Source organism: Carettochelys insculpta, chromosome 29, assembly GCF_033958435.1.
Source record: "Carettochelys insculpta isolate YL-2023 chromosome 29, ASM3395843v1, whole genome shotgun sequence".
NCBI lineage: Eukaryota > Metazoa > Chordata > Testudines > Carettochelyidae > Carettochelys > Carettochelys insculpta.
The window spans coordinates 15,029,052-15,039,922 of record NC_134165.1 but is presented as its reverse complement, the minus strand read 5'-3'; the positions used below and the strand labels follow the sequence as shown (position 1 = coordinate 15,039,922).

At 65.4% G+C, this 10,871-nt stretch overlaps 1 protein-coding gene across 2 annotated transcripts; it reads right to left on the bottom strand.

The window, feature by feature from the left end:
* Positions 1-626: 626 nt before the first annotated feature.
* Positions 627-8,690, bottom strand: DNAJC14 (DnaJ heat shock protein family (Hsp40) member C14). Of its 2 annotated transcripts, none has more exons than XM_074980194.1 (6): positions 8,581-8,690; positions 5,260-6,987; positions 3,652-3,758; positions 2,666-2,785; positions 2,309-2,469; positions 627-1,791 (listed from the first exon to the last, which is right to left on the bottom strand). In XM_074980194.1, the coding sequence occupies exons 2-6, from the start codon at positions 6,634-6,636 to the stop codon at positions 1,157-1,159; spliced, it is 2,400 nt and encodes a 799-aa protein (XP_074836295.1). In that variant the 5' UTR covers positions 6,637-6,987; positions 8,581-8,690; the 3' UTR covers positions 627-1,156. The 2 variants fall into 2 exon arrangements, with proteins under 2 accessions (XP_074836295.1, XP_074836293.1); XM_074980192.1 differs by lacking the exon at positions 8,581-8,690 and adding an exon at positions 7,502-7,621.
* Positions 8,691-10,871: the final 2,181 nt, after the last annotated feature.

The window sequence follows — 10,871 nt, the reverse complement described above, 5'->3', positions numbered from 1 at the left end:
CCATCCGAAGCAGGGCCCATGAGGCTGAACGGTCCCTGATTAGCCTCCTCCCTGGTCCTCCAACTGATCGCTGCCGTACGAGGCAGCTCTGCCTCAGTGGCTGTGTGCTAGGACTGGCCCCCAGTTAGAATACTGCTTTCCCCAGCCCTCTGCTCCAGAGCCAGAAGCAAGGGCTGCCCGTCTGGCTGTCTGCCCAGCTCCAGGGAGCTGAGTGCAGATGAGGCGAGGTCACCTCTGCAGCCCCCACTACCGCTCCCTTGCCTCAGGCTTGCAGCCAGGCACGCTGCCCCCAGGATGCCAGATTTGCCCCCCTCGAGCTGGGGTTTTTAGGAACCAGGATAAGACTCCTGAGTGGTCACATCAGGGCCCCTGGCCCTGTGATGCTGAGCTCCACTGCCAGCTGGAGGGGGTCTTGGATCCAGCCAGCCCTGGTCCCCGACTCCCTGCCCCCAGCTCGCTCAGGGAAGGGGACCAGAGTTTGCAGGTGAGACACCGGAGTAGGGGGGGCCAGCCTGGGGTTCCTGTCACAGCCTTCAGGTCAGGGGTGGAGGCAGCTGCTCTCAAAGAACAACTGGTCTCCTCAGAAGAAAAGAGCTAAGCTCAGGCGGGGGGGGGGGGGGGGGGGGGCGGTGCATGGAGAGAACAAACCAAAATGCAGGGGCGGGGGGGGCTCAAACTTGACTGGCTTCCATGGAAAAAGTCTGGACCCCGGGGCTGGGGTGGGGCTGCACCAGCCAAAATCCACAGAGCAGCCACTTCCCAGACTGCTCCCCTGGAAAGCCTCCTAGGGCCCTTCTCCCCAGGCCCAGGCCTGCAGCTGGCCCCAATGGCCAGGAAAGCAGGATCAGGGGAAGGGATAAGCATGAAGCTGGGGGGCAGGGAGCCCGTACAGCACAGAGCACCTGCCCATGCCTCCCTTCCCTTGTGGCGGAACAGGCTCCCCCAGCCGCTCCGCTAGGGACACAGCCAGGCCGCTGGCCAAGGTATAGCTAATTCCCTCCTCCGAGCTGGGCCGAGGCTGGACTGCTCCCCAGGAATATTCGCTAGCCAGGCCACCCTCCAGCACCAGGCTTGGCCCTTCTGGAGCGACCTGGCCTGGAAGCGTTAGGCCAAATTGTGCCCCGCTCTAAGGGGGCCGGTCGGTCGGTCGTTCCGTTCAGCAGGTCACAGCTGCCAGGCGCAGGGCAGCCAAGGAGCTGAGCGTGAGGAATGGAGGCAGGTGGACAGAAGGGACCTGGCTGCCTCCCCGTGGCTCCCAGCTGGAAACTAAACAGTCCCTGATTTCTAAAGTAACCCTGAAGAGATTCCATGGCTCTGTCCAGCTGGGCTGGTGTCTTGGGGACCCTGCAGGACGTCCCCGCTGGAGTTCTTTGGTATCACTGACTCGGCTTCGACCGGCAGCTCCCCACACACCGGCTGGGCTTTCCGACCACTGGAGAGAAGACAGATTCTTCTTGACTGGAGCCCTTTTAGTGCTGGCCGCAGTGCCTGGGACCCCCACAGCTCTCTGCTTGGTGCTTGGGGCCTCCTGCCTGGCCAGCCCCAAAGCGACTCTCCCACGGCGCTGCTCAGCGCTGGAAGGGGCGGCGCACCTTCTTCCGCCGTTTCTGCTTCGAGTCCCCGCGGGGGGCTGCGCCCTCCGCCTTAGGGGCTGGAGCAGGCCCAGGCGGTGCCGAGCTGGGCGGGCTGAAGCAGCCACCATTGGGTGTCTGCCCCGGGGCCCCCTGAAAGAGGCGGCTGAGGAAGTCCTGCAGGTCTGCAGCCGAGGCAGGGCTGCTGTCGGAGGCGGGCCTGCGGGAGAACAAGGGATTATAAATGCAGCCCACACACGTGGCCAGAGGCAGGTCAGTGGTGAAAGCAGGCAGCTGGGACTCCTGGCTCTACAGCCAGGGGTGGGAGGGTAGCATGGGCTCACGGTTAGAGCAGGACTCCTGGGTTCAGGAGACCGATGTGGGTTACTCTGAAGGGTAAAGGGACTAGAACAGCACCAACCTCCGGCGGCCGCCCAAGCGCCTGGATCCAAACAGTATGTGATACGGGACGCGGTGGGTGTCAGGAGAGATTCCAACCTGCTGGCAGCCGGCCCACTCTGCGGACAGACAGGCAGGACTTGCCGTCAGCGGGCGGGCAAGGCCGCATCCTCTCCAGACGGGCAGCAACCGTGGCCGTCGCACGCCAGCCCCGGGGGAAGTCCCGGGGCAGTGACAGGGCTCAGGGAAAGCAGGCGCCCCGGCCCGGCCCAAGGGGAGGAGCACAGCCCCGGGATGCACCAGTCACTGGTCAGTTTCGGGCCAGGGCCGCCGCCTACCTGTGATGTCATAGACCTTCCCGTCCATCAGGGCAAAGTAGGTGATTTTCAGCCCCAGCATGCTGGACTCTGCCCACAGGTCGCCCTCCTCGGCAGGGTGCAGCGTGTCGCACTCCCTGCAGTAGCGCGCGCTGAGCGGGTCTCGGTCCATCTCGAACCTCCTAGAGCGTCATGCAGCGTTAGCATGGGGACGCCTCCTTCCCCTCCCCAGCGCCGGGATCCCAGGCAGGAGCCCGCGGGCTGGACTGGCCACCTGATCCGCTCGCGCAGCGGCACCAGGCCAGGCCCGGCTCCACGCTGGGAGGCGGCGGAGCTGCGAGCGAGGCACCGAGGCGCTTGCCCAATGCCAGCACTTACTTGTGCTTCCCCTGGCACTTGCTGCACATCATGGTGTTCATGGCCTCCTTCAGGTCGTCCCGCAGCCTGGTGAGCAGCTCGGTCATGGATCTGCTCAGCTCGCTCTCGGCCGCCCGCTTGCTGTGGTCACAACGGCGCAGGGGTGAGGCCCGGCACAGCTGCTCCCCCCACCGGCACCAGGTACCTGCTGCAGCCAGGGTGCAGGCACACCCCCTTACCGCTTCCCCAGGCCCTCGCTGCCCAAGCCAGCCAAGCCCCAGCACGAGGTTGGCACGACGGGGCTGCTGCCACGCTGGGCGGACAGGCCTGGAGAGCCTCAGCTGGATTCCAAGAGTCCAGTTCTGACACTGCTCCCCTCGCCTACGTGCCAGCATCCCCCATGGTTCACACTCCCCCAGGGCAGCTCCTCGTTAGCCCAGGTGATGAACTCTGGGACTGTCACTACAACACAGCTGTACAGCTCCTAGCACAACAGCGCCCGCGCCCCAACCAGGGCAGCCCTGATCCCTGGTGAGAGCAGCTGCCAGAGGAGTTTTCCTTCGACTCCAACGCCCAGAATTCCCACGTGCTGCTTCTCTGACAGGCTCCGGCCCCCCAAACGGGACTTTTAAAGGCTCTGTCCATATGGGAGGCGCCTGTCACAGCCCTTGGGCTCTGCCTTAACAACCAACAGCCCATCAGAAGGTCTTGGTGCACCACTCAGGAATTGCAAGGGCAGGAACTTCACCCACGCTCGGGCCCAAAAGCAGCTCCCAGAGGCCAGTCCCACTCAGGACCCCCATCCTTGCCCCCCATGTCCCAGGCAGGCCTGAAGCTAGGGCACAGGCTGCCAGGGCAGCTTAGATCAGCAGGTCATGGGGGGCTGAGCAGCACAGCCGGAGAGCCCAGCTCCCTCCCCACTGCCCATCTCTTGCGCGCACGTAGATGGCCACAGCCTCTAACCCCCCAGCAGTGACGGCAGCTGGGGGGGAAGGGCCCCTACTCACCACTCATACTCCTGCCTCTTCTCTGGGCTGCTCACGACGTCCCAGGCTGCTCGCAGCACCTTGAAGGCTTCCTCTGCCCGCGGGTGCTCGTTCTTGTCAGGATGAACCTGCCAAGCAAGACAGGGAACCCGAGAGCACCGAGCGGCACAGAAAGAGTCCCTGTCCAGGGTGGCGTGGCCGGGTGGGCCTGGGGGAGAAGGGGGCGCTGCACGTCCTCAGTCAGGGCTGACAGGTCCGCGCTAGGCCAGCTGGCAACAGGCTGCTGAGCCTCAGCCACCACCTGCTGCCCTGGGGTCCTGGCACCCGCTGGCAGCTCCTCGCCTTCCTTCTCAGCCAGCCCAAGCAGAGCGGCAAGGGCCCCCTTCCCGCCAGCGCACACACCCGGGGCTGCGGGGAGGAGCTGGGGCAGGAGGGCCAGCCAGCACCAAGCCCCCCACCCATGGTGCTCGCAGGGCCACGCAGACTCCCAAGGCTGCCCCAGGCCCAGGAGGTTGGGTACCCTACGCACCCCCAAGGACCTGCACCCCACCCCTGCTGGGGCAAGGGGCAGCTGCTCGGCTGACGGGGGAAGCACCAGGCTGGGGGCAGCGCAGGCAGCGCTGCAGGCCGGGAGGTGGCCTTGGGCAGCCGGCTGGAAACAGGCAGAAGAGGAAACAAAGGCGAGTGGCCGACCCCCGAGGGCACCAGCACTGCCCAGCTCGCTGGCCGCGGCACACGCAGCAGCCTCAGGACGGCCCTGGCGGGCAGAGCTCCACAGAGCAGTTGCACAATGCAGCCGCCAGGCTCCACCCCACTCCATCCACCTGCCCTTAACCGGTGCCCACATCTCCGTAGATCTCAGCCTGTTCTCCTGGCCCCCCGGCCCAGCCGGTACCGCTCCGCCGGCCGGTTAAGCAGCCCCTGCCGGCCCAGCCGGTACTGCTCCGCCGGCCGGTTAAGCAGCCCCCGCCGGCCCAGCCGGTATCGCTCCGCCGGCCGGTTAAGCAGCCCCCGCCGGCCCAGCCGGTACCGCTCCGCCGGCCGGTTAAGCAGCCCTTGCCAGTGATCTCCAGCGGCAGCCAGCCCCTGGCCGTGAGGGCATGGAGATTGAAACCGCTAAGTGGTTAAGCGCCAGCATTTAACCTGTTCTTGACTGTACCAAACCACCCATGGATGGCTCTGAGTGGTGTCTTGCACACGGGGGCAGACGGGCACCCTCAGGGCTGGGAAGGCTGCACGGCCAGGGCCTCTTTAGAGGAACCCAGGGCAACAGGAAGAATATGGGGCAAGCCGTCACACACAGCCTCACCTGACAAAGGGCACCACAGGCCCAGGGCCCCCGCCCAGAGTCAGGCAGGCAGCAGCTCAGTCCTGCTGCCGGTGCCTCCAAGGCATCGCTTATAAATGCGGATCCCCAGCTTCTGCAGAGGCCTTGCCGCGAACCAGCCAAAGCCAGGGGCTGCGGGGAAGCCGCCTGAGTCTCAGCCCAGCTCACAGACCCCTGCCGGGAGGTTTGGGCCATTCTGCCTGTGCCTGTCTCAGTCTACCCCTCTGGGATAGGAGAGCAGCAGCTGTCTCTTGAGCAGGGCAAAGGGGCAGCATCCGTCCCACCCCGCCAGGTGCACTCACCAGCACGGCCAGCTGACGATAGGCCTTCTTCAGCTCCAGGTCTGAGGCGGTCGCCTCCAGCCCCAGTACCTGGAAGGGGTTCAGCTCCTCCTCGGGCACGTCGGCCAGGGCCAGCAGTCGGGCCACCTCCTGGTTGGGCTGGTGGCCCCTGCCTGCAGGAGGCTCCGGGCCAGGGGCAGCCTCTCCTGGCCCTCTGGGGGTGCCCAGCAGCTCTCTCCCCGTATGCAGCAAGCGTGCCACATACTGGCAGGTCCTGGTTTCCCTGAAGGCAGCCCAGGCTCTGCGGGGGAAGGGTGAGTCCAGGAGCCAGCGGAGCCAGGCCATGCTGCTGGTGCTGCCCAGCTTTCCCACCCCTGCCAGCAGCAGAGACCTGGAGACTTGCCAGCCCAGCCGCAGGCTGCCCAGGAGCACCAGGAGCACCAGGAGAAGCAGGGCCCCCAGCAGCCGGAGCAGCCGGCTCCCCCAGGAACACAGCCACTGGGCCGCCTTCCCCGAGCCGGCCTTGGCCCACTGGCTCCATGTCCTCAGGCAGTCTTGGGGTGAGCCCAGGTCCCAGGCACTGCGCTGACAGCAAATGTACAGGAGCCTCCCGCCAGCTTCCACGTACTCGCCGCATACATGGGTGAGGTCCAGCACCAGCTGGATGAGCTTCTTGAAGCAGGAGAAGCAGAGCCAGGCCAGCTCCTCCAGCTGCTTGGGGACATCAGCTTTAAGGTGGCACCGCTGGTCCACATGGCTCCTCTTCCTGGCCTGCTTGTGCTTTCTGCCGGCCGGCGCAGCCCTGCCCTCCCGCCTGCAGTTCTCCTTCCCCTCCTCCTTGTCCTTCACACCAGAGCGGCACCTCTGGCGTCTCCCACTCTTCCTGCCGCCGAGCACCCTACCAGACTCAAGAGGGTCGTCGCTGGCCTTGGACACTCCATCCTCTTCCTCCTCCTCCTCCTCCAGGCCCTGAGGCAACAGGCCCGAATCAGGACCATCCTCCACTCCAGGGGACTCCGAAGCCCAGCGCTGGCAGGTGGCACTACATGAGCTGTTCCCCTTTTCCAAATAAGTCCTGGAGAGATCCAGACTCTCCCCCCGACAGCTACAGGAACGGGCAAAGCTGGCCGCACAGGGGCCGGGGGCACTGTACCCAGCAACGTGCAAGCTGTGCTCCTCAAGCAGCGCTGTCGGGGTTTGGTCACAGCTTCCAGCCCAACCGACATCCTCCTCCGCAGCACGGCCGGGCCAATGCCCATCGCCATCCGCAGAGCCCAGAGGAGCAGAACGACCGGCCTCCTCTGCCTCCACCGGCCTCTCAGCTGATGGGTCCACTGGCAAGTGTCCATGTGCTCGAGGAGTCCCACCAACAGCAAAAGCCAACCAGTGAGCCTCCATTGGTTACACGCCTTTGGAGGCTCTGGGGAGTTCTTTTGGCCACCTCTGACTTGTAGACGCACGCTCCAGCCCTTCAAAACTGCAGCGCTCTTGGAAGAACCAGCGGCTGTTCAACCCGGTGCTCTCCAGACCCCCAAAAGGTGAGACCAAGGCTGGGTTATCCACACCAGGGCTGGCGCCCGACACACCCCTGCCCTCCGAGATCTTGCTTGTCCCACAGCAGCACCTAGCCTGTTTGGGGTCACGCGTTCCTCCTCCTCCTCCAGATGTCATCTTCTCCGCTGCCCTGCCCCCACAGCCGTCTTGAGCCAGGCAAGTTACGTTACAGCCGCCATTTTTTTAGCCTTTATCCTGCAAAGTGGGGGAGGGGGGAAAAACAGAAGCATCAGACCCAGGCCCAGGGCCGCGACGTGCAGCTCGAGGGACCACAGGGCAGCCCAGGCCGCCAAGCGAGCGCCGCTTCCAAGGCTCCTTCTCAAGTCTCCAGCGCCTGCGACCGCAGCTGCCCTCGGTGTGGCGACTGCAGAGCGGGCTGCGGCTCCGGGAAGGGGAGACCGGGCCGCCCCCGCCCGGCAGAGCGGCTGTGACGTGGATCCCCGGCGCAAAGCGCGGCCGCGAGCGCTGGCGGGTCCCGTTCCCGGGCTCCGCCGCGCAGAACTGCCCGCCCGCCCCGGGGCGCCCCGAGAGCCGCCGGGGCTGGACCGCGGCCTCCACACAACCCCCGTGACACGGCAGAGGCCCAGGGACGCCCCGCGGGGCCCGCGAGCTGCGACCGGCCGCAGCTGGGCGGGACCGTCCTTGTCATCGCCGGGCCCCGCCCCATCCGCCCCGCCAGGCGCGCCCCGGGGCTGGGGGCGGGTCTCACCTGCGCCCGGTACGGGGGGGGGGTCTCCGCCTCCTGCCCCCGAGTGCCCGTCTCTCTCCACTTCCGCCTTCCGGCTGCCTAGGGCCGCGCGACTGCTTCCACTTCCGGGGCAGAGGGCGGGGCTGCCCGGCGTTCCACCCCCCCCCCCCCCCCCCCCCCCGCTTTCTCCTTAAAGGGCCAGTGCCCCATCCCCGCCACACACACGCGCGCGCCTCCAGCTGTTCGGACCCCGCCCCGGAGCCCTCCCCAGCAGCCTCCCCAGACAAGCAGTCGGAAGAGAGGGCGCCCGGGGGCTCATCGGACTGGGTGACCTGGGGCAGGTCATGAGCCCACTCGGTGCCTCAGTTTCCCCATTTGTAAAATGGGGCTATTGACTTTGTAACACACCCCAGGATGCGCCGCTGAACAGAGCTCCGTGGAGCTGCGCCGTGGGGTGAGGGTCGCTCTCTTTCTCGGGGGTCTGTGCAGCTCTTGCTGCACGGGGCAGAATAAGTTTTATTCTGTGCACCAGGAATGTGTAAATGGGCACCACCCATACAAACACAGGCTGCTGTCTGTGGGCACTCAGCTAATCAGCTGAGCAGCACCTGAAGCCTCCTGGGCAACCCAAGCACTCAGCTGAGGGGGATCGCTGCCTATGAAGGATGACTGGAAGGAGGGGGTTTGTTTAGAAAAGAGAAGGCTGAGAGGGGACGTGACAGCGCTTTCCAGCACCTAAAAGGAAATCATAATTAGGAAGGAGGAAAATTGCTCTCCTTGGCCTCTGGGGATAGAAAAAGGAGTGATGGGCATAAAACGCAGCCAGGGCGGGTTTGGCTGGACATTAGGAAAAACTTCACCTCTGTCATTGTGGTTAAACGTCCAAGAAAATTGCCGAGGGCGGTTGTGGAATCGCCATTATTAGACATTTTTCAGAGCAGGTCAAGCACACACCTGTCAGGGGTGGTCTAGATGGTGCTTGGCCCTGCGGTGAGGGCAGAGGGCTGCCCTTGATGATGTCTCATGACCCTTTTCTACCACACCATGTACCACATTGCTGCCTGCCAGTAAACCGACAGCATGCTCCACGCCAGAGATACCTGCATTTCCTTCCTGGGCAGCTTCCCTGTTCACCGTTGCCATGCTCCTCCACCTCAGAGTCAGCTGCATTTCAGTGTGGGACAGGTGGCCCCTATGAAGTGTCTCTTTCTCGGGTGAGGCAAGTACCAGCGTACTTTGTACAGCGTGGGGGCTCGCCTTGGCCAGGAAAGGAGCTGAAGAAAACAGGCAATATCATTTCCTTAGCAAAGGGACAATAGGGAGAGCGGAGTCCACGCCCAGCGTGCCAGACACTGCTGGAAACCCACAGCAGCCAGGATTAGTCTTGTGTTGCAGGGTTCTCCCCGCAGCCTGCGCCTTGAAAGCTGCAAGGGGCTACACTGCGCTTAGTAGCTTCTCTCCAAAGGAGGGACTGGCTTCAGCCCCCCTCTGCCAGCCGGGCCCACAGTGCTCCCAGGGGGTGGGAGCCCCAAGGCTGTGACCAGTCAAGGCAACAATCCAGGAGCAGAGGCCAGCCCTCCCTGCTGGCATCCAGACCTGGGCACAGGACACGGGGGTCCTGGCTCCCCATCCCATGGCCAAAGTGCCCGGACTCCCCTCCTGAGCTAGGGCTAGAACTCAGGAGTCTGGGCCCCAGGCCCTGCCCCTCCTGGTGACAGCCCCCTTGCCTGCCCTGGCCCCTCTGCCAGGAGGTGCCCACTGCCTGGTTCTGGCTGACGCAGCCGCTGGGGCCTGCCCAGCAGATCATGTGCCGCACGCCCTGACCTCAGTGCTGGGGAGACACAAAGCTCCCTCTGTCTCCGGCTGGGGCCTGAGAGCTTCCACTGTGCAGGGAGGAAGGAGGAGGCGGGTGGGGGAGGGGTGATGCTCTCCATTGTTCCCAGCCAGGGCCTCCCGCTCGCTCCCCCAAGGGCTGGGGCCTGAAAGACCGCGAGGCCCAGGAGGGCACCAGACTGAGCGCCAGGCAGTCAGAACTCCCGGGCTCTGGTCCTTCCATCCCTGCTTTGTGCCTCAGTTTCCCCACTGGTAACGGAAAATGACTCTGACACACCTCTCAGTCTTGACCCAGCCCTGAGCTCCCCCTGTTCATGAGTTCCCCTCACTCCTGACCCACAGCTCCTCGTTCTCCCAGCCCTTCTGGCCCAGGGCTGAGGCAGGGGGTGCCCAGGGCTATGGGACCCCACCAGGAAGGAGAGCTGGCTCTGCGTGTGCCGGGCGAAGCACCGACTGATCCACTCGGCATGGCCAACACCAATAACATGGCCCCGCTAGCGGGTGCCTCTTGGGCCTGTCCCTCCTACACACTGGGGGGAGGGATGCCTGTGCCAGCCCCCCCATGCCTGGTCACTGCCCCTCCCCCCCAAGGGGAGCTCCCTAAGCAGAGGCCGAAGGGCCCATGAGGGGACCGGGAGCAGTCTGAAGGGAACCCAGGAGTCCAGGAAGGAGGGACCTGAGTTCCAGCCGCTCTGCAGGCCTGGCTGGTGTCTCCCCCAACGGCAGCCAGTGCCCGGCCGGCGCTGCAGGAACCTGGCGCGGTGCAGGGAGGCCAGGGCAGGGCTGGGCCCAGCTGGCTGGGGAGAGGGTGGGAAAATCCGTCTGCCAAGAGTCAGGCTTTGGCATCGGCTCAGGCTCCCACAGCCCCTGGCTCCTGTGAATGGCCGGGGGACAGTACGGGGGGGGGGGGGGGGGGGCGGCTGAATCCAGGGGGAGGGCCAGGAACACCCAGGCCAGGAGAGTAACCTGCCTCTGGGAAAACAAGCTGGGGGAAGCAGGTGGGTGTCAGCCAGGGGTGTGGAGGTGCAGGGGGAGATGAGCAGTGCCCCAGGCGGTGAGGAGAGCTGCCCCCCGGGCGCTGAGAGGCCTGGGGCCATTTCCAGCCGCGCTTGGCTGTCGCTGGCACCATCTGTCCCCACATCTGGAGCTGGGTCAGAGCAGATTGCAATGGGGGAGGGGAGCCAGGACAACTGGGTCCTGCCCCAGCTCCTGGGTGGGGAGGGGGGCGGGGCCAGGATGCCTGGGTCCCATTGCCAGGTTCCATAGTGGAGGGGCCACTGGGCAGCCTGACCCCACATGGCCTCCCCCCTCCCCTCTCTTGCAGCCCAGCTGGCAACTGGCCGCTTTCTGGGACGCCGGCGTGTTTCCGGGGCACCTGCTTGGACAGGCCCTGCAGCCAGGGAGCCCGCGGGGAGAGGCAGGGCTGCCAGGCTGCCCAGGACCGGGGTCAGGGCGGCTCTGTTCTCCAGGGGGGAAGCTGAGCTGGGCCAGACCCACGCTGCAGCACAAGCGGATAGGTCGCTGCTGCAGTCTGCCCTGTGCTTACCACTGCGCCTCA

Bases quoted from the DNA above. Each gene is read 5' to 3' on its own strand.
- DNAJC14 (XM_074980194.1), bottom strand. From the start codon at position 6,636: ATGGAGGCTCACTGGTTGGCTTTTGCTGTTGGTGGGACTCCTCGAGCA. The intron at 2,470-2,665 runs GTAAGTGCTGGC...ATGACGCTCTAG, and splicing joins AAGTGCCAGGGGAAGCACAA to GAGGTTCGAGATGGACCGAG. The intron at 1,792-2,308 runs GTAGGCGGCGGC...GTTCTCCCGCAG, and splicing joins GAAGGTCTATGACATCACAG to GCCCGCCTCCGACAGCAGCC.